The sequence below is a fragment of the Crocuta crocuta genome, unplaced genomic scaffold, assembly GCF_008692635.1.
Source record: "Crocuta crocuta isolate KB4526 unplaced genomic scaffold, BGI_CrCroc_1.0 scaffold2174, whole genome shotgun sequence".
NCBI lineage: Eukaryota > Metazoa > Chordata > Mammalia > Carnivora > Hyaenidae > Crocuta > Crocuta crocuta.
In genome coordinates this window covers 910-26643 of record NW_027532818.1, presented here as the reverse complement: position 1 = coordinate 26643, position 25734 = coordinate 910, and the positions used below count along the sequence as shown (strand labels likewise).

General features: G+C 45.4%; 2 protein-coding genes across 2 annotated transcripts in view; one reads left to right on the top strand and one right to left on the bottom strand.

The window, feature by feature from the left end:
- Window positions 1–120, bottom strand: part of TRAPPC2 (trafficking protein particle complex subunit 2) — an 11481-nt gene extending 11361 nt beyond the window's left edge. Inside the window, exon 1 of the mRNA XM_077781002.1 lies at window positions 42–120. The gene's annotated coding sequence lies outside the window, so the exon portion shown is untranslated. The remainder of the gene's footprint in view (window positions 1–41) is intronic.
- A 687-nt stretch (window positions 121–807) lies between these two features.
- The window catches only part of OFD1 (OFD1 centriole and centriolar satellite protein), a gene marked incomplete at its 3' end in the record, with an annotated part of 25305 nt that continues 378 nt past the window's right edge, over window positions 808–25734 (top strand). The window contains exons 1-10 of the mRNA XM_077781003.1: window positions 808–880; window positions 4873–4920; window positions 14397–14504; window positions 16400–16536; window positions 17027–17200; window positions 18147–18253; window positions 19966–20085; window positions 21722–21795; window positions 23103–23194; window positions 24432–24621. Coding sequence (XP_077637129.1) covers window positions 808–880; window positions 4873–4920; window positions 14397–14504; window positions 16400–16536; window positions 17027–17200; window positions 18147–18253; window positions 19966–20085; window positions 21722–21795; window positions 23103–23194; window positions 24432–24621 — 1123 coding nt within the window. The remainder of the gene's footprint in view (window positions 881–4872; window positions 4921–14396; window positions 14505–16399; window positions 16537–17026; window positions 17201–18146; window positions 18254–19965; window positions 20086–21721; window positions 21796–23102; window positions 23195–24431; window positions 24622–25734) is intronic.

The window sequence follows — 25734 nt, the reverse complement described above, 5'->3', positions numbered from 1 at the left end:
GGCCTCTGGGGCTCCCGCCCCCTCCTCACTCTGTCTCCTACCTGCTGGGAGAAGCCCCAACGTAAACAGCTACTCGGTTCCCACCGCAGACCCGCGCTCGGCAGCCTCTATGGGAACTCCCTGGGCAATCCTCGCGAGACTCCGCGGTTGAGATCTCACGAGAAGTGGGAGGAACTTCCGGCCAGAGGACTGGGCAGCAATGCGCGTGCGCCGTAGCTCTCCAGGCAACGGCGGTTTGGGTTGGCGGCGTCGTTGAGGGGCGGGATCAGCGCGGAGCCTGGCGAACTCTGGTCGTTCTGTTTTCTCTTGTTACCTCACTACCGGTCCCCGCCCTCCAGCTGCGTGGGAAAGTCGCGCGTGGACCGCGACCCCGCCCACCCGTGAGAACCGCAGGGGGAGGAAGTGCGTCTCTGCTAAAGTTCCTGGTTCAGAGTGAGAGGCAACGGAAAGTGTTCAGCTGTCTTGTTCTTCCCGACTGCCGCCCAGGCAGAATGGGCTCTGAAGGCAGAGATTCCCCTCTTCCTGAGCCTGCAGCTCGGGCCGGCTGTGAACTCGGGCCGAGGCAGCACGGGCTGGGGGGGGCTTCGGGGAAAAGCCGGCACCCGGTGTCTCAGGTACACACACTAGCTTCCCCTCGGGGCCCGGCGGAAACTTGGCGTCTTGTTTGTTTTCGTTACAGCTCCTTCCCTCCCCCTCCTCCCTGCTTGGCCTCGTAAAGTTTCTCCGGAGGCCTCTGGTCTCATTTCAGAAACTCCTGGTTCATCCGCCCACCAGGTAACCTGTAACCATTCTTTGTTCCAGTCCGCCATGCCCCCCACATTTGACGTGATGAGTCAGGATGAACTGCGAAAAAAGCTATACCAGACGTTTAAGGATCGGGGTATACTGGACACGCTCAAGGTACCCATTTTAGGCATGTCTGTTAAGTAACTTTATCTGTAACGGGAAGTCCCCTTTTAAATACATCCACGTCTTAGGTTTTAAAAATACTAGGACGTAGATTGTATTGGTGAATTACATTTTTATGTTCCTGTAAAACTCTTTGTTCTGGAACCAGGAGTCTTGAAAAACGGTTGAGTTGGAGTCCTCTTGAAAGAGCATACTCAAATAATAGGTTTACTAGGCTGACATTAAGGTAGTAGCCGGTAACTTCATAAAATGAACACATTTTAGTAAAGTTGGACTTGGTTCATAAATCTAATTTGCAAGTCCTGAATTAAGACGTGGTTTTGTAATAGCACTCACTTTTGAATGAGAGATATTGACACCATACAGGAAACATTTAAGTGTACTGAGTACCATAGAATAATTTGGGGAATGAGAAACTTCTTCCTTGAAATGGATTGAAATGTATCAATATTTGGGCAGCAAATATTATTACACACTCTATAAACAGCGAGGAGTAAGGTTAGCTCAAATGTTTTCATTGTGTGCGTTTCAAAAGTATATTTTTTATTTAAAATGTCAAATTACGGAAAGATGAGCTTTCTGAAACATTTTCCTCCCTCATTGTTGTGGTAACTTCAACTTTCAGATTCATCTGAAAATTATAGAAAAACACAGAGAAACGTCATCTGTGATGCAACCATTAATTAGCATAATTGGGTATCTTTTTTTTTTTTTCCTTAAGATTTTATTTTTAAATAATCTCCATACCCGATGCAGGGCTCGAAACCACAAACCGGAGACCCAGAGTCCCACGCTCCAACTGAGCCACACAGGCACCCCTCCTTTCTAATATTACATAGTGAACATTTTCCTGTGTCCTTTAAAGTTCCTTGAAATCCTCATTGTCAGTGACCCCAGGCNTGTGTGGGTAATTTATGTAGTAGGCCCTTGTTGAAGATTTATGTTCTACCCAGGTGTAGAACATTCCTTCAATTTGTAGCTCTCATTGTTTGGCCTAGGATAGGTTAAGTGGCATTACTGACCCAAAAGCATGAGCATTTTTAAAGCTCTTGGTATATGGGTCTCTTTCTGGAATAGAAAGATTGTAATAGTGTATGTTCTACCAGCAGTTTGATACTGCTTATTTCTTCATTGTTATGATGATACTTTTTTAAACCTTGGAAAACCTTTATTTTTAAAATTTCTTTAAACATTTATTTTTGAGAGAGCAAGAGACCGTGTGAGTGGGGTGGGGGGGAGAGACAGACACGGAATCCGAAACAGGCTCCAGGCTGATTTGGGGCTCAAACCCGGGAACAGCGAGATCATGACCTGAACCAAAGTTGGACGCCCAACCACGTGAGCCACTCAGGTGCCCCAGAAAACCCTTATTTTAATATTCCTTTGATTATTAATGTGGTTGCACATATTTTCTGGATATTCCTGTATTTTCTGTGGATTGGCAACTCCTGTTCCTTGCCCATTTTTCCCCCCCAGGGGTGTTTTCTTAACATACAAGATGTCTTTTAATAGAAACTNAAGAATATACACTTTTTATTTTTAAAAAGGCTTTTTTTTACAGTTAATTCTTTAACCTACTTGGTATTAACTATAGTATATAGTGCATTAGGATATTTTCTAATGTGGAATGGTCCTTAGAGTCTTGGCCATGACCTATTTTCTTTAATTGTACTTCTGGATTCAATTTGAGGGTGTTTTATTTTATATCTATGGTCACCATTCATTGATCTTTCCTTACCCCTAAGCACTCCTTGTTTGGGTTTTGTATCAGCATTATGCTAGCCCTGTTCACTTTACAAATGTAGTATAGAAATACGGTTTCCTTTTTTGCAGCTGGCTGTTAGGTTCTGTTATTCTGTTAGTCTTACCAGTGGGAAGACAGATTTTTACTTGCTCAGTTCAGTGACTGGGGCCTGAGTGAGTTTTAATTCTTAAAATCCATTGAAATTTTTTAGTGGCCTCATTTACATACCGCTTGGGTGTTTGAAAAGAATCTGTATTTGTGGTGAAGTAGAAAGTCCGATCTCTTAAATGGAGTTTTTCAAATCTTTTTCCTTACTTTGAGCCTGCTCTGTTAACTTCTGAGGGAGTGGTACTGAGGATCCGCAAGTCTCTTCTTTCTTCCCCACCCACAGTAATTGTACTTCTATTGTAGGAACATTAATTTTGAANTACCCTCTTCGCATGGGCTGCTGAAAAGCCCCCAGCCAGTTGGGGATTCCTTCAAGCAAGTGCTGGATGGCCTGCTTTTGCGTTGGTTGAGCTGGGGATTCATCTGTAGTGCCCTTTTTTTTTTTCTTTTTTTTTTTCTACCCTAATTTTACTTTCTACTTCTATCTCTCCTCCAGATTTGATCCTATGTCAATACTTGTGTGCAAGACACCCTAAGCCATTGTATTAATCAAGCTGGATCTAAATCTGTTAGTCAGTAGGTTACAAATCTAATGAAATCACCTCTAGATTTTACTGGTGGAGGATGCGACAGTTTCTCTCGTCCTGTCTCCATTCGTGAGTGGTGCCAGATGGGGCGGGCATGTGTATCCTGTTCAGGATAAATGTCTGGTCTGACTGTGGGACCTGGGATGTATACTAAGTCCTGTTCTATAACGGGTAATGACATACTATTCTACCCTCAAGCTCAAGAATAGAAGTAGTACAAGAACTCCATTTGTTTCTTGTATTCTAGTCTATGAATTCATTAGGTAGTATTTACTGCTGAACCTCAGGAGTCTAGATGGCACATACTTTTTTTTTTCTTAATGTCTGTTTAGTTTTGAGAGGGATAGTACACGACTAGGGGACAGGCAGAGAGAGAGAGAGAGAGAGAGAGACACCGAATCTGAAACAGGCTCCAGGCTCTGAGCTGTCAGCACAGAGCCTGACTGGGGCTCGAATCCACGAACCATGAGATCATTACCTGAGCAGAAGTCCATTGCCTAACCCACTGAGGCACCCAGGCGCCCTAAGGCGGCTTACTCTTAAGCTCAGCCCAATTGTATGTTTCTAGATGCTCTGCAAGATATAGGAGAACAAATACCCAGTAGCCTGAGTAATTTAGGGAATTTTGTTTAAACACAAATAAATGTTAGTGTTAAAACCTTGAGAAAATGACCTACTTGAACCCTGATTTTCTCACTTAAAAAATGTGAGAAAATTCCTGTACTTAAGTGTCTTGATGTATTTACATCTGTATGCAGAAGGACATCTTTTTTTTTTTTTTTTTCCCTAGGAGAGAGAGAGAGACAGCATGAGCAGGGGAGGGTCAGAGAGAGAGGGAGTCACAGACTGAAACAGGCTCCAGGCTCTGAGCTGGCAGTCAGCACAGAGCCCGACGCGGGGCTCGAACCCACGAACCGCGAGATCATGACCTAAGCGAAAGTCGGACGCTTAACCGACTAAGCCACCCAGGTGCCCCTGTATGCAGAAGGACATCTTAATAAGTTTTGGGGTTTACTCATTTGTCTCTTGCATATGTGATTCCCTTTGGGGAACTTTAACCAATTTATCCAATATGTTCATATTCTCCAACAGTCCACAGAGAGGTGAGAAAGGGGCAGAATGGTCTCCTCTACTTGATAGCCTGGTAACAAACTGCTGACCTGGGCTCTGGGGGAAGTGAGGTTAGAATCTGCATGCGTTCAGGCTATCAACCAGTTTAGCTTGGAAGCTGGTGAAAAAACAAGCTTGTTTATCCAGAACCCCGTGGGCTACTTTAGTCACAGGGTAAGACCACGTATAGGGGAAGGTTTCTAACCTTGGGTCCTGGATCTAGAACTGTTCTGGAAATGAGGATTCTAATTCACATGTCAAACCNAACTCCGAAAGCAGCTGATTCAGGAATTGATGCACCCTGTCTTGAAAGGAGAGCTGCAGCCCCGGTCCGTTTCCATGGAAGGGAGCTCCCTCTTAATAGGCGCCTCTAACTCTCTAGTGGCAGATCACTTGAAGAGATGTGGCTATGAGTATTCACTTTCTGTTTTCTTCCCGGAAACTGGGTTAGCCACAGAAAAGGTAAAGTGTTAACTCTTCTGTTTTTGATTTTTCTGTTACCAGCTGCTTTCTGAGCTAATACTAAGTGCCGCATAATAGTTGAGTATTCTTTGGCTAGCTAGGTCCATTTCTTCTCCATCTTGGAGTTCACATCCTACATTCGTTCTGTAACGAAACAAAGTACTAAATTTGATGGTTTATCATTAACCCACTCCACGGAAACTCCATTAGTCTTGGGTAAAGTGGTGATGTGCGGAATCACTAAGTGTTTTGGAGCTGGAGTTGGTCTTCTGATCCACGAAGTCCGCTAACCCTTTTTATTTATTCTTGAGAGAGAGAAAGACAGAGTGTGAGCCGGGGAGGGGCAGAGCGAGAAGGAGACACAGAATCTGAAGCAGGCCCCAGGCTCTGAGCTGGCTGTCCGCACAGAGCCCGACGCGGAGCTCCAACCCATGAACCGTGAGATCATGACCTGAGCTGAAGTCGGACGCTTAACCGACTGAGCCACCCAGGCGCCCCTGTTCTTTTTTACTTAAAGTTTATTTTTGAGAGGGAGAGAGAGTGCACATATGCACACGTAGGGGAGGGACAGACCGAGAGGAAGACCGAGAATCCCAAGCAGGCTCTGTGCTGTCAGCACAAAGCCAGACATGGGGCTCAAACCCAGGAATCAAATCGTGAGATCATGACAGGAGCTGAAGTCGGATGTTAAACCAACTGAGCCACTCAGGTGCCTCTGTTTTTTTGTTTTTTTGTTTTTGTTTTTGTTTAAAGTAAGCTCTGTGCCTAACGTGAGGCTTGATGTCCCCGCCCCAAGAACAGGAGTCACATGTTCTACAGACTGAGCCAGCTTGGTGCCCTTAGGTTTCTAATTACACTTCACCATTTTGCTGATTGCATGAGTAATGGTCAGTTACGTAGTTGTTGCAGCAATAGTTTACCCAGCTCGTATACTTAAAGATTTTTACTACAAAAATGCTGTGCAGGATATTTTCTTTTAAGGAAAACGAATTGAAAACCAATCCTACTAGTGTACTGAAGGAAGTCCTACTAAATGTAGTAAATTGTAGTAGAAATACAGATTAAGAATAGCTGCCCAAAATGTTTGTTTAAAACTATTTTAGGTATGCTTTTGTTAGTCATTGATGTAAAGACAGTAAAACTTGACATTTTGAAGCAGTAGTATTTTAAAAACTTCACTGCAATTGAAAGACCCTGGAATTCACGCATGTATTCGTTGCTTTATCAGATACGAGTGCTTGTAATCTGTAAGGCCTTAACCATTTCTGTTAGACCCATTATCTTTTGATGTGAAGTATTTGGAGGTTATATGTGATTGAGAAAAATATTTTATCCTTGGGACTTGAATAGGTTATCAACAGTATAAGAAAGTCCTTCAATTTTACATTGTTAGCATGATTCTTACACTACAGGAATGTCCTAATTTATCATTTAAACATCAGTGTAAAAACGTGTCTACTAAATTTTTTTTCCCTAAGGTATTTACTATACAAGACCTATTACAACTCCTCAAAATCAACCCTGAATCCAGTCTCTACAAATCACTGGTAGGATTGTTTAGTTTTTATAACCTGCTTTGTCAATTATAACTGAACAGTTGAATTAAAGTAAAATATTTTGTTTTAANTACATCTCTCCCTGTATAAAGTACAAATCTATAAAGTACAATTTACAGATTATTAACATTTGCTTAGAAAGTGAAATACCTGGTTGGAAATAAGTATTACGTAAATATTTTTAAGTGTGTATATGGGCCTGGTAAATCGCTCTAATTTTGACCCTGATAATAAGTGTCATAGAGGCCATTCCGTAACTGCTACGGGTACAGACCCTGGGCTAGACTTGACTACGGACTTTGTAACATGAAGTTGAGCTGGCAGATTACCTGTAATATGTGTTCTTCAGGTCTCCCGAATACCCTGTAATGGGACGTAACGGCCCTTTTGTGTTGGTGTGCCTCCGGAGTTTGTCTGTCGGCAGCATTGCTACCATCCCCAGCCGGGCATCCATTTAGAACTTGGCATTCAGCAAACATTTGAGTGTTTTCTCTGCCAACCATCAGTCTATGACTGAATTGCCCAGTCTCTTGAGGGTCCTGTTAGCAGAGGAGGCCTAGATCGGGTCACAAGGCACTCGAGTGCCTGCGCAGTGGGCCGTCCGTACTAAAGGGCAGTGTGGTGAGTGACCCTGTATGACGTATGCCGAGGCAGTACTGTTGAATGTAAATCTCCCATAGCGACGGGAATGTCTATACTTGTGCTGTCTGATACGGTAGCCACTAGCCATGTGTGGTATCGGACATCGGAAATGTGGCTAGTGGGACTAAAGAACTGAATTTTAAACTCCCATGGCCACACATGAAGAGTGGTCGTATCGGACAGCACACGCCTCCAGTATATGGCAGGTATCTGTAGCTTAACTTTTTTGTAAGGAAACTTGGGGCCTGCAGGGATATTAAGAAATGGCATAACCACTTTGAGAGATGGGTGGTTGCTCCCAAAGCTAAGCATAGTCTTACCGTCCAACAGGATGCTCCTAGGTTTTTACCCAACTGATTTGAAAACTTCGGTCCCCACAGATACCCAGATAGGAATGTTTGTAGCAGCTTTATTGTGACTGCCAGAAATTGGGAGCAATCAAAATGTCCTTGAGTAAGAGAATGGGTAACCAAGCTGTAGTGCATCCAGAGAGGGGAACAATAATGAGTATTTTGATGACGGTATTCTGCACTGTCCATGCAAAAATATAAATTACCTTTAAATGTATATTCTTAGTGAAGGGGCTGGTCTGTATCATATACTAGATGATTTCCTGTATACGATGTTCTGAAGAAGGCAGAACTGTAGAGCCGCTGAGTGTATCAGTGGTTGCCAGGGATTGGGAGGGATGGGGGTGTGTAAGGTTGAATAGGTGAACCACGGGGAATGTTTCAGGTGAATGTGTTTTGTGTGATAGTGGTAGGATCTATAGCACTAGATACTGGTCAGAGCCTGTAGAACCTCCTGGCACAAAGGGTGAAGCTTACTGATGCAAATTTGGGAGGTCAGGTGGCCCGGGATGGACTGCAGACAGTGACAAAACAGCCTGTTCTAAGCTCCCTGGAGGGGACGGGGAAGAAAAAACGCTGAGCTCACCGACCTCGAAAATGAAGACGGTAAGACTGAAGGCAGAAGAAACTGCACGTAGGCATTGTATTCGCAGTGACAGCTATTTCTCCTGGGGGTACTGGTTAGCAGCTCTGAAACCATTCTACATGGATGCTGGAATTGGACCATTAACAAATGGATAGGAGAGGGGAGAGCCAAGTTTCTCCCTGTTTGAGTGCGATTTTACAGATCAATGAGGTGAGGAGGCTCGAATGATCCATGTGGTAATGGTTGTTGGAGCCCTCAGTATGAGCTCAGGTTTAGCTTAATATAGTTGCAGAGGATACAGAGAGAGCTCGATAGAGCTGTGTGTCTGCACAGGTTAGTAGAACACCCACATTTCCTGGGCCTAGAGGGCCCAGAAGCCAGGACCCCCCAGTCACAGTGTGCACACCTAGTGCCCACTTTGGAACACTAAGACTTGGTTTCGAAGGCCATTCCACAGTAAGAGGAACCAGGGCTCCCTGGAGCAATGGCTGATTTTAGCACTGGGGCAGGGAGTACGCAAGAGGAGCCTGGAGCGCCATCTAATGCCAGACGTGAGGAAATGCTTAATAAAGGGAAAAAAGGCTCTGTGAAGGAGCTCCCAAGGGCCAAAGCTCGAACAGTTGAACAAAGGAGACCGAAGAGTCCTTTCCAGAGGGATATGTGCGTGAGGAGGGGACGGGAGAAGTCCTGCAGACCTGGGAACCGGTGCCCTCATGACCCCTAGGGGGGAGGGCACCTCGCAAAAGATGATCTGCAGCGTCTCCGAGAACATTGCTGTGGCCTCTACCTTGTCCGTAGAGGCAGAGCAGATGCGCTTGAGCAGAACAGTATCGGAACGTGTGCAGAGAGAAGATGCTGGCTAGGAGAAAGGTCAGGAGACGATCAGCGGCTAAGCCAGAGAGGATGGCAGGCAAGTAATGAAAGAGCAGAGTGTACGTCTAATTAGAGGAAATAAAAACCAGATCTTAAAATCTTCAGAAAAACCGGTGGGGGGAGGGGGAGACCTTTAACTTGGTTCATGCAGAAGCTGAGTCCTTTCAACTGTTGGAAGACCCTAAAGCTTCTGACTTCTTAAAGTGTATTTATTTTTGAGAGAGAGACTGACACACTGAGCCTGAGCAGGAGAGGGGCAGGGAGGGAGGGAGACCCAGAATCCAAAGCAGGCTCCAGGCTCTGAGTTGTCGGCGCAGAGCCCGACGCGGGGCTGGAACTCGAGAACCTTCGAGCTACTGGAGCTGAAGTCGGTCGCCTAACCGACTGAGTTACTCATGCCCCAAACACTAAAAACTTCTAAAATAATTTATATTCCTGGTTAAAAAGAGTTTTGAGCTATTCGGAAAGATAGGGTGGAAGGAAGGTGAAGATTGCTGCCCATGTTCTCTGATCTCCATTTCCACTGATAACTGTGATAAATACTTTGTTTGCCCTACCTGAATTTAGTTTGTGAATGTGCAGGTCTGTGTATAGGAGTAAAGCATGTCTACTCCTAAAATGGCATCCTGTTGTAGATCCTATTTTGCAGTGTACTTTATTCATCAACGTATCTTTTATAACTGTGGCCTCAATCTAATTATTTTAAAGACCGTGTTTAACCCCCATTGGTGGAGATTTCCTTGTTTGACTGTGTTTTGCTGGTGGACACCGTTGGTGGGCGGAGTCCGCTGCATGTGCCTGTGCAAGTCTAGCTGTGCACACTTACGGAGGTGGAATGACTAGGCCGAGGGTGGGCAGGTGTGTTGGGACATAAGCAAACCCCGGCGAGCCCTGCCCGGTGAAGGGGCGTGCGTTTCCCCCCACTCCCCTGGCAGCACTGACCGTGCAGATGGGCCTCATTTTCTCCCGCTTCACTTGCTTGCACTTGGCAGCTACTGCGGGTTTTACAAATGGAAGGTTTGTGGCAGCCCTGGGTCCAGCAAGTCCATCGGTGCCACTTTTCCAACTGTGTCACGTTTTGGTAATTCTTGCAACATTTCAAACTTGTTCATTTTATCTTTACGCGTGGGGGTCTGTGGTAGGAATCTTTGACGTCAGTAGGGTAATGGTTTTAGGGCACCGTGAACCACACCCGTATTAGATGAAGAACTTCATTGGTAATTGCTGTGTGTGCTCTCTGCTGTACCAGGTGGCTGTTGCACCCACCCACCCCCTTCCCTAGCCTCTGATGGTGTGGAATGTCGATATTTTTCAGTACATTTGTAATTGAGATAGAATAATACGCAATGCAGAAATCAGAAATGCATAGCTTGATAAACTGTCAAAAAAAATACACCCAGGAAATCCCTCCCACCACCAGAACTAGAACCTTACAGCGTCCCAGAAACTCCCCTTGTCTCCCGCCCGATCACCACACCTTCCCTATTACCCAGTCACAATCCCTGTTCTCCTGTCTGGCCCCGTAGATTGTTTGTTTTTTACACTTTACAGTGGAGTCCTACAGTGTAATTCTGAGTATGGCTTCTTTCAACATTGAGATTGATTCACACTATATTAGCATCGGTTTGTTCATATTAACTGCTATGTATTCCATTAAATGAGTGTTTGGTTACTTTTTATAAAAGCGTGATTAATGTGGTGTTCTCTTAGTTTCTCATCCATCTCCTGCCACCTCCTCTCTGGCAGCCACCAGGTCTCTGTATTTGAGTCTGTGCCTTTTTTCTGTTTCTCCATTTGTTTCTTAAATCCCACATGTCAGTTAAGTCCTGTGATAATTGTTTTTCTTTGACACGGTGCTTCGTGTTATGCCCTGCAGTTCCATCTGTGTTATTGCAAATGGCAAGATTTCATTCTTTTTTTATTTTTATTTTTAATTTTTTAAAAGTTTATTTTTGAAGGAGAGAGTGTGAGCAGGGGAGGGGCAGAGAGAGAGGCAGACACAGCATCTGAAGCAGGCTTTAGGCAGCACAGAGACTGATGCGGGGCTTGAACTCACAAACTCTGAGATCATGATCTGAAGTCACTTAGCCACCCAGGTTTCCCGATTTCATTCTTTTATGGCCGAGTGATCATTCCATTGTGTGTGTGTCCATGCGTGCACACACAAATACCACATATCCTTTATCCTGTCATCTGTTGACGGACACTTCCATTACTGCCATACCTTGCCCGTTGTAAATAATGCTGCTGTAAAATATAGGGGTTCATATGTCTTTTCAAATTAGTGTTTTTGTTTTCTTTGCATAAATACCCAGTAGTGGAATTCCTGGATCATATGGTAATTCCAAATCTTTTTTGAGAGTGAGCATGGGAGTACATGTGAGCAGGGGAGGGACAGAGGGAGAGAGAGAATCCCAAGCAGGCTCCCTCCACACCCAGTGTGGAGCCCAGTGGGAGGCTTGATCTCACAACTGTGAGATCATGGCCTGAGCCAAAATCAACTGAGCTACACAGGCGCTCCTAGTTTTAATTTTTTGAGGAACCTCCATACTGTTTTCCACAGTGGCTGCACCAGTTTGCATTCCCACCAGCAGTGCCTGTTTCTCCACATCCTCGCCAGCATTAGTTTCTGATGTTTTTGATTTTAGCCATTCTGACAGGTGTGAGGGGATGCCTCCTTGTGGTTTTGATATGCATTTCCTTAATGAGGAGTGATGTTCAGCCTCTTTCGTGGGCTTGTTGACATTTGAATGTCTTTGGAAAAAATGTGTATTCGGGTTCTTAGCTCATTTATCAGTTTGGTTTTTTGTGTTGTATATGTCCTTNTTCTGTGCAACAGCTCTTTATTTTGTAGTTCTGATAGTTTTTGTTTTGGTTTCCTTTGGAGGTCTCCTGAGGAGACCAATCTAGAAAAATGTATTGATAGTTATGTCAGCGATATTACTGTCTATGTTTTCTTCTAGGATTTTTATGGTTTCAGTGCTCAGATTTAGGACTTTATTTCATGTTGAGCTGTTTTTTTTTTTGTTTTTTTTTTTGTATAGGGTAAGAAAAGTGGTCAGTTTTATTGTTTTGCATGTAACGGTCCAGTTTGCCCAACCCGATTTGCTGAAGAGACTGCTTTATCCCCCTGATGTGTATTCTTGCCTCCTTTGTTGTAGATTAATTGACCCCATACGCGTGGGTGTGTTTCTGGGCTCGCTCTCCTCTTCCACTCATCTGTGTGTCTGGCGTCATGCCGGCACCTTACTGTTTTGATTACGACAGCTTTGTAGCGCATCTTGCAGTCAGGAGTTGGGGTCCCTCCAGCTTTGTTCTTCCTCAAGGTGGTTTTGGCTCCTTGGGGGTCTTTTGTGGTTCCGGATGAATTTTAGTAGAGTCTTTGTTCCGTGCGAAGTGCTGTTGGTATTTTGATGGAGATTGCGTTGAGTCTGTAGGGTGCTTTGGGTAGTAGGGACACGTTACCCCTACTGGTTCTCTCCGTCCACGAGCACAGAATATTCTCTGCTTGTGTCGTCTTCAGTTTCTTTCATCAGTGTTGTAGAGTTTTCACAGTATAGGTCTTTCAGCTCCTTGGATAAGTTTATTTCTAGGTGTGTTGTTTTTGGTGCAGTGGTAGGTAAATGGCTTTCTTTGGCTACTTCATTATTGCTGTATAGACATGCAGCAGATTTTTGTAGGTTAATTTTGTATCTTGTGACTTTACTGAACTCATTTATCAGTGCTAGTGGGGTTTTGGTTTTTTTTGTTTTTTTTGGTGGCGGCTTTGGAGTTTTCTGTACATACCGTCATGTTACCTGCAAACAGTGATGGTTTTACTTCTTCGTTCCCAATTGGGATGGGTTTTTTGTCCGCTGGCTGTGGCAAGGACTGCCAGTGCTATGTCGAGTAAAAGTGGTGAGAGGGGACACCTTGTCTGTCCTCATCCTGAGGAGAAGCTCTCAGGTTTTTACCGTTGAGTAAGATCTTCCTGTTTTTTTAATATGGCCTTTATTTTTAAAAATTTATTTATTTAAATTGAAGTTAGTTAACATAGTTTGTAGTATTGATTTCAGGAGTAGAACCCAGTGATTCATTGCTTGCATATGACACCTAGTGCTCATCCCAACAAGTGCCCTCCTTAATGCCCATCCCCCATTTAGCCCATCCCGCCACTCCTCTCCCCTCCAGCGACCTTCAGTTCTCGGTCTTTAAGAGTCTCTTATGGTGGGGCACTTGGTGGCTCAGTCGGTTAAGCGTCCCACGCTGGATTTTGGCTAAGGTCAGGACCTCCCTGTTGTGAGATCAAGCCCCACGTTGGGCTCTGTGCTGAAGGTACGGAGCCCGCTTGGAATTCTGTCTCCCTCTCTCTGCCCCTTGCCCCGCTTGAGCCATGTCTCTCTCAAAAATAAACATTAAAAAAAAGTCTTGGGGTGCCTGGGTGGCTCGGTCAGTCGGTTGGTTAAGCATCTGACTCTTGGTTTCGGCTCCGGTCATAATCTCACAGTTTGTGAATTCGAGCCCTACATCTGGCTCTGCACTGACAGTGTGCAGCCCGCTGGGGATATTCTCTCTCTGCCCCGCTCACACTTTTTCTCTCAACATAAACTTTTAAAAAAAAGTCTTTTATGGTTCGTCTCCCTCTGTTTTTATCTTCTTTTTCCTTCCCTTCTCCAATGTTCATTTGTTGTGTTTCTTAAATTCCACATGAGTGAAATCATATGATATTTGACTCTCTCTGATTGACTCCTTGTGCTTAGTATAATACACTCTAGTTCCATCCATGTTGTTGCACATGGCAAGATTTCATTCTTTTTGATCTCCAAGTAATATTCCATCTTAATCCATTTTATCAGTTGATGGATATATGGGCTCTTTGCATAATTTGGCTGTCGTTGAAAGCACTGCTATAAACATTGGGGTGCATGTGCCTCTATGCATCAGCATTTTGGTATCCTTTGGATAAATACCTAGTAGTGCAATTACTGGGCCATAGGGTAGTTTAATTTTTAGTTTTTTTGAGGAACCTCCCCACTGTTTTCCAGAGCGGCTGCACCAGTTTGCATTCCCACCAACATGTTTATATCCTGTTTATTTGACAGACATTTTTTTTGTGTAAACTTTGTCCATGTGTTGTCTGATTTTTCCATTTCTTTCTGACGTGTAAGAGCTCTCTGATATTAGGAAAATTACTCCTCTGTCTCCATATCCTCACAAGTATTTTTGTCTCAGTGTATCACTTGTGTTTTGACTTCATTTCATGCCATATAGGTTTCTAATTCTTAGGTTGTTAGATTGATTAATCTCCTTATGGCTTCTAGGTTTTGTGCCATGTTAGCAAAGGCCGTTCCTTAGAAATTATTCTTAAAAGATGTAGAATGTAAAAAAGGGTAATGTTTGAAGACCAAGATCCTAGTAACAGGGTTGATGCAATGGTTTAAGGAAAAAAGTTACGTGGCAAAACTATATTACACGCTTTGTGTCTCGTAGGTTTTCTCCTGCAGTTTTTAAGGGAAGTGGCCGAATATCACCAGTCCCGAGCCAGCTGTGATGTGGAAACACAGACAAGTTCAGCGTTTCCTGGCAAAGACTCACTTGGTACGTGTAGCTTTCTTTCAGAATTTTCATTGTTTCGTCTTCTCCCCAAATGAAGGAAATGAACTGACTGGCTGTGTGTGCTCCCTGCCTGGGAGGGGTGGGACCTGCGGGCGGCACAGGTGCCCACCGCCTCCGGAAGCCTTGCAGGATGCGACCTGAGCCGCTCACTGCGCTGCGCACTCCCCTCTCCGCAGGCGCGCGCTCTGCTCTGTGTGTGGGGTTCAACCTCTCGTACCTGGGAGGTTCTTCCCTGTGTCTCCTCTCACTTGAGTTCACAGCCACTGAGTGAGGAGATCCTTGACCACTTGCACGGCAGAGAACTAGAGAAGTCGGCGGCGTAGCGGTTGTTTAGAGTGGGGCAGACGGGGGTGCCCAGAGGCAGCACAACTTGGAAACAGTCTGGGTCAGAAGTGGTGGTGGACTCCACGTTTTGTTTTTTTAATTAAAAAAAAAGTTTGTGTCTGAGAGCCAGAGCATGAGCAGGGGAGAGGCAGAGAGACAGAGGGAGACCCAATCCAAAGCAGGCTCCAGGCTCCCAGCTGTCCACACAGAACCTGACACGGGGCTTGAACTCACAAACCGGGAGATCACGACCTAAGCTGAAGTCAGATGTCTAACTGCCTGAGCCACCCAGGCGCCCCTAGAGTCCAGATTTTCTAAAATTATGTGATGAATCCATTTCTTGGCCCCTCCTGAGTCTTAAGGAGTAATAGTACTTCTAACCTGTAAGAAGAGAAGTCTATAATTTTTAGGCCTTTATTTTGGCCTAGGTTTTATTCCACTGGGAACATGGTATATGTTTGCTCTAGAGAGGTGCTGTCTGGTACTAGGAGCCACGTGTGTAATTGTTAAGTTTCTAGTAGCCATGGGATGGGGGGAGGGAAGGTGAATTTAATATATTTTACTTAACCCACTACGTCCAAAATACGCCAACATGTAATCAATATAAAAAAACATTAATGAGGTTGTTTTACGTAAAATTTCTATACTCCGTCCTTGAAACCTGGTGTGTCTTTTACACTTAGAGCACCTCTCTGTTCGAACTGATCCCATTTCATCTCCTCAGTGGCCACCTGTGGCCAGAGAGTCCTGTAGTGGACAGCATTTAGAAAATCCAGAAAAGTACATGGAAAACCTGTTGAAAGTGCTCCGAAGAGATGGACACAGCCGCTGTTTCCAGGGCATCCTTCCTGGTGGCGTTGGTGCTCCCGGTGACGGTGCTCCCGGTGACTGAGCTGCTCCTGAAGGTCCAGCTGTGCAGGGGGCCTTACAGGTCACATTGCTGCGCGGCTGTTAGGGGACCGGGGGCCTGCTGGAGAGAGCCCTGGAGAGAGATGCCGTCAGCACACCTGCCTGCAATCCCAGCCGGGCCCTTACACGCTTGCTCAGCCCTCTGGGACTCCCTTGAACTGTATGGGCTTCTGCTTCCTTCTCTGTAAAGCAGAGGAGTTGAAATACGTGATCCGTGATTTATTCTCAGGTCTGTGTTTTGAACGTATGAGTGGACTTGAACCAAAGTCCGATAAAAAGCACTCTCTGCCTTGGCACTTCGGGACTGGCAAGAGAGGCCAGTGTTTTCTGACTTAAATTGCGCTCTTTGCTTTCTTTTCCCCTGATGCTGGATGATGAAAATCTCCAACGTAAGGAAGGGTTGAAACCATTGTACAGTGAACACTCGTATCCCCAGACTTTCCCGGGAAATTTGTATTCTACTTGCCTGATCGCTTATCGGTCCTATCCATGAATCCATCATCATTTTATGGTGTTTCAGAGTAAATTACAGACGTCCCTACTGTGTCCCCTAAATATACTCTTGGCTTTTGAACAGAGCTCCGGCCTCTTGCTCACCTGACTGCAGTTCCCTATCCTAATTCCCTGTGTTTTTTTTTTAACAGCAGAGAAGCTTCAGCTTATTGACGATCAATTTGCAGGTGCTTATCCTCAGCGTCCAAAATTAGAATCCTTAGAAATAAAGTTAAATGAATATAAGAGAGAAATCGAACAGCAGTTAAGGGCAGAAATGTGTCAAAAGGTGAGCTGTATCTTGTTGCTGTGCTTGTCTTGAATGTCTTTTTTTATTTTGAGAGTGACTATAAGCAGGGGAGGGGCAGAGAGAGGGCGAGAGAGAATCCGAAGCAGGCTCCAGGCTGTCAGCACAGAGCCTGACTCGGGGCTTGAGCTCACGAACCCTGAGATCATGAACTGGGCCAAAATCAAGAGGCAGATGTTTAACCAATTGAGCCACCCACACATCCCAGGATGTCCTAGTCTTCGGTATAAGGGGGAAATCTATAGAATCTTTACTAATGAATGTGATAAACTGTTGCACGTGTGATTTTTTTCTTTGTAACCAATGTCATTTTTTATGCCTTTCAAGTGAATCCTAAGGTACAGGAATGAGACGAAACTAAAGAGTTAAACTAAATCTGTTTCGAGCATTAGTGTTAAACCTAACCATGAAGAGAAAAGTTATTTTTTTAATACAGTTTTGGTATTTACAAGAATTGCTGTTCAATTGGCAGCTCAAGTATTTTAAAGATACTGAAATAGCAAAAATTAAAATGGAAGAGAAAACAAAGTTGGAGAGGGAATTCGCTGCGTTCCGGCACGAATTGGCGAGAGCCTGTCAAGCAAACTCTGAATCCCTCATTTCTCGGGAAAAGTTGGCTCTTGAGAGAATTCAGAAGCACCAAGAGGTAAGATTTTAAAACTACTTATTGGGTGTCTGTTTCCTTTGGCTGTTGGTAGACGGGCTCCAGGCCCTAGAGTGGGTTGGGACAGTCAGGAAGCATACGTCAGACCAAGCCCTACGTTAACTAGCATACTCGTTTAGTTCACTGGTTCTCAGAAGGCTCTGGAGAAGGTGGCCGTCCTCATGCCAAGCATCATGTCGTTATTCCACCACCTGCAGTGCCCTCCTTGGACCCCTGATGAAACCCTCTTGGCCTTAAAAATCCAGCTTGTGGGTCCCTGCCCTGTCATGGCTTCCCTGACTGTCACTTACTCAGGTGCTGTTCCTGCCACAGAGCCTTGATGTATTTTGGTTATAAAATCATCACGTCGTAGGGTGGTCATTTCTTTCTCCCTGACTAAACTGCAGTTTGTAAAGATGGAAACCATAGCTGATCCTCTTTCTCGCGCTCCGAGTGTGCTCTGGCATAGGCCGGGTACTCCCTGAGTCCTTGCCCAGTGACCACTCGGATCGAGGTGTGGCCCGTTCATTCAGCTTGCTCATGCTGAGTCAGAATGACCGGTGAACTGAGACTTTCAGACAGGCACAGAACCAGGGGAATTGTATTCTTTTGAAGTTCTGTTGCTACATGCACATTTTGTGTCCTTTTCTTCTTGCTGAAGCACCTGTCCAAGTGTTAAGTCTCTGAGAGATGTCCATTAGGTAGAATAAATAGACCTGGGATGCTAGGAATATAGGGTAATGGAGTTGAACAGTTATTGAAGGAGGAAATGTGTGTTTGGGTAACTAAATAGGCAAAAAGGGTACCTTGAATCAGAAGTTCTTGAAAGTGACATTGTAACCCTAAATGTCTGTAGTTTGCTCTCTGGAGGTGAGGAAGCAGTATGCTAGTTCAGATCTGTTGTGTCGTCTTGAGCTTGCTTGCTGAAAACCAATGCTTTCGTACACAGATGGAAACCAAAGAGATTTATGCGCAGAGACAGCTTCTACTAAAAGATATAGATGTGCTAAGAGGCAGAGAAGCAGAGCTGAAGCAAAGAATCGAAGCTTTTGAATTGTGAGTAACGGGTATTCATTTTGGATATTTAGAATGAAGAAGATGCAAAAGAACTAAATAGGGGTCTTAATAGTCTGATGTCAGTTGCCAAGCCGAGTTTTCGGTTGTAAAGGTGATAACACCTAGTTTTAAAAGGCACAAGTCAAGAGAAAGACCAGGGTTTCACTTATGAAATATTAGGCATTAGGATGAGAAGCAGAATGAGATGCCGTCATCGGGCTCCAGTAAGACCAGACACCTGATTTGAAGAAGATGCTAATGCTTGGACAAGTCCCATGTTTCTCATTTACGTCCAGTCGTTCAGATCTAGTAGCTGCACGTGCGTATCCTTCACTGAATGCCAGATACCCAGAGCTGCTGCCCTCACCTGCTTTGCTGTCAGAAGAGAGGAAGGAGGGTGGCTCCAACTTGACTCATACTGGGTGAAACTTTTAGAGAGAGCACGAGTTGGGGAGGGGCAGAGAGAGAAGGAGACCCAGAATCTGAAGCAGGCTCCAGGCTCCGAGCTGTCAGCCCAGAGCCCGACGTGGGGCTGGAACTCGTGAACTGCACGATGATGACTTGAGCTGAAGTCAGACGCTTAACCGACTGAACCCCCCCCCAGGCGCCCCTGGGTGAAACTGCTTCTCCTGGGGCTGGGGGTGGGGTGTGTGTGTGTGTGTGTGTGTGTTCCTTTCACCAAGTGCTCACAGGTGTATCGTCCTTCAAATCTTGCCTGGGATTAAGAGCAAGCTCACCAGTCTATAGTTGGTGGAATTCAGCTTTCTTTCCCATTTGGGATCTTGACACTCGTAGATGCTCCAGGAATTCTGTTTAAGAGTTTGTCTCTGTATTAATGTGGTGTTTTGTTTTTTTTTCATTTATGTAGGTTCTGTTCATTTGATTTCTTCTGCCTACCTTTGATGATGTGAGAGAAAAGGGACAAAATTTGGGCAGATTCTGGATTATGTAATCACTTCTTTACCTCCACTTGCCCTGCTTCTCCCTTCTAAGTGTATTAAACGAAGGAAATGTACATACTCCTCCTTGGCTTTACAGATGAGGCAGCAGAGGGAGCTCTGAACAAAGCCTCTATCGTTGGCTGGAACCCTCACATCCCTGTGCTTTGGTCTAAGTTGCCTGTGAACCTGATTCCTGGCTCTGGAATTGGTTTTGTAGGTGATTGAAGGTATCCCCATGAAAAGCATGCCATTCTTGGGATTTGGAAGTTCTGATGGACCCATCTTTTGTTTTAGGCACCTTTAGTTGATGGATTATTAAATGCCGAAAATGAATCTTCTAATTCTTAGGGGCTGATCAGTTAGGTCTCACAGTTAGAAATAGTGTTCTAGAAGAAACAAACACTTGAGTTACACTAACGTTGGCTTTGTAGCTTTGTAACTAAAACCATTCTTTCACCCCTCAATTGATTATGGCTGTTTCTCCCCTGTACCCCTTGCTTGGTTGTGGGTTCTCTTCCGTAAATGTCAGAAACCGCTTTGGTCTTGATACAGTCACACTCCCCTGAGCCAGGTACCGCCATAGAAGGCTAGTCGATGAACTAAGTTGGTTCATAAAGTCGATGGGCTTCTGGCTCCTTCGGTACACTTCTCAGCAGTGAAGCCCTGTTACTCTGTGGAGCTAAATCACATGGTGTTTTTTCCCTCTAAATTTGTTACTTCCATGTTATGATTTTCTTATGTGCTTTCTTTCCCTTTTTTCGCCAATTTCAGGGCTCAGAGGCTACAAGAAGAAAAAAATAAAAGCACAACTGACGCACTTAGGAAACGGGAGCTGAATGTCAAGAGTATTGAGGAGACCTATGACCAAAGGCTCAAGAATGAGCTTCTCAAGTAATTGATTGCTTGTCATTGTTAATTAATCGTGTGTTTGAATTAAGTTGCTAGAAACATGGCAACACTGAGGAAGTAGATCGGGCCGACAGTTGAAGGCAAAATTGGGTGTTGAAAAAAATCTGTTTTCATTGGTTGTCCAGCCTTTCCCGTGCGTATTTAAGATGGGTTTAAAAAGGCACATACAGAGAATAGCATCCTGTGCTCATTTAAAAAAAAAATTTTTTTTAATTTATTTTTGAGAGAGGGAGACCGAGCACAAGCAGGAGGAGGAGCAGAGAGAGAGGGAGACACAGAATCCGAAGCAGCTCCAGGGTCCGAGCTGTCAGCACAGAGCCCGATGTGGGGCTCGAGCGCACGAACAGTGAGATCATGACCTGAGTCGAAGTCGGACGCTTAACCGACTGAACCACCCAGGCGCCCTCATTCTTTCTTGTAGCTTTTCTGACACTTCCTGAGGGCCTGTGGTTTGCTTTAATTTGTAGGGCACTTTATAACTTGGTCAGTTTGCACAGTTGAGAAGTTATAACATTGAAATTAAAATCACTTTCGTTTTTTAAAAATATTACTTTTCAGAGAGCGAGACAGACAGTGTGAGCAGGGGAGGGGCACAGGGAGAGGGAGACACAGAATCCGAAGCAGGCTCCAGGCTCTGTCAGCACAGAGCCAGACACAGGGCTCAAACTCGTGAACCACGAGACCATGACGTGGGCTAAAGTCGGACACTCAACCACCTGAGCCACCCGGGCGCCCCTGGAGGTTATTGTTTAAACAAAATCCGTTAAAAAAAAGAAAAGTAGCACCGTTGTCATTGTATCAGTTTTGAAATGATGGATTTTGTGTACATATCTTACGTCCACTCCTCTGTCTATTGGCCATACTAGTGAACACTGAAGGAGCTCTAGTTGTTAAACGGTGAGGAATAAATGAAAAATGTGTATGTGAACTTGGCACAGCCATGGATACAGCGAACTGTTGGGTATCTTTGGTCTGGCTTTGGGCGTCCTCACGTGGCTTCAAGTGTTGAAGGTGGGAGGACCTCCCGGGAGTGCCTCTCTCTGCTTTCTCTGCCCTCTGAACCGGAAGGTCAGCTGGTAGCGGCCGATGGGGGTGCCTGAAGCCCCACGAGATGTGCCTTCGGGCGTCCCTCGTCGAGACCGGATGCTATGGGCAGTTGGCTCTCAGGACGGTGCCTAGCCCCTAAGGGCCAAAGTTCTCCTCTTAGGGAGGGGAGGAGGGACAGGTGAATTGCAAGTGACCGACTTGATCATCAAGTTTAGAGTTTAGGTTTAGAGTCTGTCGTGCACACTGGAAGTTTCACTTCATTTCCTTCCTTGTGTCGGTCGAGACCAACGGAGAAATAGTTAACTCTCGGTGACCTCACATCAGGACCCTTCATTTTGTGTGATTGAGTCTGGGGCCCGAATTCGCAGGATCGCAGCAAAATTTTACGGACCTTTCACGTTCAGAATTCAGATCGCTGGCTTTTGTCTTGAGGGAGCCTGAGGTTTCCGCGTGGTCACGTTCGGTGCCGTTCGATGCCCCGGCGGCACAGCGGCATAGATAAGTTCTTGTACTGACAGCAGTCCGTCCGGGAGAGTGACAGGAGCTCAGGTTTCGTTTTTCTGAATTGCAGGTATCAACTGGAGCTCAAGGACGACTATATCGCTAGAGCTAACAAGCTGATAGAAGATGAGAGGAAGAATAAAGGTGACTCTGGGGGCAAGCCTTATTCTGCACTGACGTAGCCCATTAGCTTCCTAGTTCCTGTTCCATATTCTAAAAAAGCCATCACTTAAGCTTCGTGTTACTGCAGAAAGTAGACGTTTTTTGTTAATTTTACAAAATAAAAAAATACTGTTTTTTACTACATTTTTGTGAACCTTCACGTTTAACCTTTTGTATATTCGCGAAGGTTAATGATTTATCAGCAGGATTTTATCCAACTTGATTTCAGTGTATTTTGATAGATGTGATTGTCAAGAAGGTTGCAGCCACTTTCTGTCATCCGGTAAATACTACTCTTAATCATGAGACACTTCATTTTTTACTTCAGGAAAACTGTAACTTCTCTGTCCCTATGATTTAGTTTACTTCTTTTACTTCTAATGTATTCTCATGCTTCATGATATTTTCATTTGACACAGAATCTTTTTTTTTTTTAAGTTTTTTATTTTGAGAGAGAGAGAGAGAGGAGAGGGAGAGAGAATCCCAAGTAGGGTCCACACCATCAGTGTAGAGACCGATGTGGGAATCGAACTCCTGGAACTGTGAGATCATGATCTGACCCGAAACCACGAGTCAGAGGCTTAACCACCTGAGTGACCCAGGCGCCCCTCCTTGACATATCATCTCTTAAACTCTTGTGTACATTAGCCTGAGAGTAGGAAAGTTGGATAATTTTTTTAGTCTTTGAGATATTTGACACTTTAATATAGTTCTAGGAAGTTGTTGATGAGATGAAGTTAAACTTGTGTTGGCATTTTCACACGGTCTCTCAGGAGGGAACCAGGGCTAGGGAGTGGATGCTGACCGGCCAGGTCACCCAGGGTATGTCTGCTCCTCGGTAGCTAGCTCATGGAGGCTGATAACTTCTTACGTGTCCGTACTGTCACGTATCCAGCAGGTTAGGGTTTCGATGATCCATCTCCATAGACCGTGGTGGATGAAGTGAAAATGACAAAAGAGTAAGTACAGAATTGCGACAGACAAATCTGTCTTTAAGGACATTCCGACCTGTCGGTGTGCAGGCCCTGTGCTCAGAGTCGATGTGTAAGTGGTGACTGGCGGGCAGCAGGATGAGGCTTGCCACCTATTTGACCATTACAGTGACTTCCCATCACGTGATGAGTAACGGGGCTAATTTCCTACTTGCCTGCCGGTCTGTTTTGACCTTGACATCTGCTGTTTAGATAATGAAATAATGGTCATAAGGCTGACATACTGGCCATAAATTATTAAATGACTTGTGTATTCACTAGGAAGACTCCATGATGCTAATTGGTTGACTCTTTCAGAAAAAACTATCCATTTGCAAGAGGAGCTCAGAGCTATTAATTCAAAAAAAGAAGAACTCAGTCAGTCTGTAAATCGCATCAAAGAGCTTGAGGTAAGTCTGAAGTCCTGTGTTTTGAAATCGACCTTAGACCGTATCTGTGACTTGCGCTCTGGTCTGACTCGATTTACCCTGCATTACCTTCTGGATGTGTTGGGACTTGTTACCGTGTGACTAACGGGGACAGCTGCGCTTGCGTTCGCTTGGTAGTTCTTCCTTTCCATCTCGGTCTCCTGGGGAAGCACAGGAAGAGGTGTGTTGGGGCCCAGATTCCTGCCTGAGTCATGTGTCTCTCCCTTCCTGCCTATGTGCCTCTGGGCAAGCTCTGTGACCCCACACTCATCCGTAGACCCTGGGACGTTGCTGCCGTGCCATGGCTGTGGAGGGAGTTTGGTGAGCTGAGGCCTGTGCGTAGCACGCGGCTTGTACACACTAGCTTCTCCCTCAGCCTCTTCTCCCTTCCCATCGAGGGCAGGTAAAAATTCCTCTCATGGTGTCAGGATCTCACAGCCTAAAACAAGATGAGACGCACTTTGCACATGCCACTGTCACTTGACTTGTATTAATTTGTTCGCGGGGCGCCTGGGTGGCTCAGTCGGTTGAGCGTCCAACTTTGGCTCAGGTCATGATCTCATGGTTCATGTGTTCAAGCCCCACATCGGGCTCTGTGCGGACAGCTTGGAACCTGGAGCCTCCTTACGATTCTGTGTGTCCTTTTCTCTCTCAAAATAAAATAAAATAAACGTTAAAAAAAGAAACTTGCGTGCTATCTGAAGGATAGAGCTGGAACGTTAGGTACTAAAATTTTATGCACAGAATCTATTTTTGTAGCATATTTTTGTAGCATTTTAGGCACGGAACATGTTTTGTAAGGACTGACTTAGAGAACTCTGTAGGCTTCTGTAACCACACTTGAGCTATATTTGTACTAAGAAGAGGAAAGCGCCCCACAGCGCGTTAGTGAGATCTCCCCCTTTTATATTTAAGAAATGCTGCAATCTGGGGTTGCTTTTTTGGGCCTTTAGTTGCGTCTGGAAAATGGGGCTCCTCAGAAGCACCAGCTCGGTAGGGGCGGCCTGTGCACAGGTGCAGCCGGATGCGCTCCCTCCTGCCCCAGCGCTCGGGCCAAGGGTGACTTCTGTTGTTGTGGTTCGGGTCTCCTTGCAGAGAAACAGACTTGGGTCAGAGGACCGTCATTAAATCGTGGCGCCCAGCCTCAGGCCACCTGGCGGCCTTTACCTAGGGCTGTAAAGTCCCCGCACGCACACCGGTGTTTCTGTTCCATTTCCAGCTTGAGCTAGAGTCGGTCAGAGCCCAGTCTTTGGCAATAACCAAGCAAAACCGCCTGCTGAACGAAAAGGTGAAAGAGATGAGTGACTATTCACTACTGAAAGAAGGGAAACTGGAGCTTCAGGCGCAAAATAAGTTACTTAAGCAACACCTGGACGAGATCAGAAACCAGAACTTGCGTCTCCTAAGCCGTAAGTCTTTTTGTTTTATTTCCGGATTGGCCTGGCTTTGTGATGGATGCTGGCTCAGTATTCAGGAACTGTTCTGTAAGGGAGGCTTCAATTGGGAAGATTTGATAAAATTATGATTCTTGGGTTGAAGGTACTTTCTTTTCACTTGCTACCGTGAAATCGTGTCACTGAGAAGAGGAAGAAGTTTTAAACTGTATAAATGTGCCTCTCTGGCCAGTCCTTGGCTCCCCTTCCCTCACTGCGGGGCGGGTTTGGCCAGTGGGAACACACTTCAGGGAGTGTGTGGAGGGAGGGAAGAGTGAGGTCCGGGAGGCTGTGATCCTTCCCCAGCTCCTCTCNAGACTCTCAGTTCTCTGTTTGCTGGTGCTCCCCACATGTGGGAGTCGCTCCCCACATGTGGGAGTCGCTCCCCGCCTGTGCCTCCAAGCCCAGGCCGAGGAACGGTGACAGCAGGGCGCCGGTGCTAGCCTGGGGAACTGCACCATCCGTTGTGGCTACCCGATGTGAGTTTCTTTATAAAGGGTCTTCTGATGACCCAAATTGGGGACACCATCTGCTTTCTGCTTGGACCACCCTGAGTGCTGCCAACACATGCACAGGTTGGATTGCACCTCGGGATGGTCGTTGGCAGGGTCAGACACAGGTTTTTCCTGTGCCTTCTGTGCAGGGCGGTGGCCTTTCACGTTAATTTCCGGATTTGAAAGAATTTTTACTGGGAGTAGAAGCCTGGAGAGTCATAAACCGTACGATCACGTCTATTAGATTTTTTTGTTCTGAGGCGCCTGGGTGGCTCAGTCGGTTAAGCGACTCTTGATTTCAGCTCAGGTCACGATCTTGTAGTTCGTGAGTTCGAGCCCCACGTCAGGCTCTGTGGTGACAGTGCGGAGCCTGTTTGGCATTCTCCGTTTCTCCCTCCCATGCATGTGCATGCGTGCTCTCGCTGTCTCGTGCTCTCAAAATAAGTAAAATAAACTTTAAAAATTTTTTAAAAAGTAATCCTTCGGTTCTGAAGTTAGTCAAGATTGCCCTTAGTCCACTTAATACATTCAATATTAATTGTGTAAAAGAAAGGGGAAAACAACGTAAAGCGTCTTGAGCCGCTCTCATTAGGTG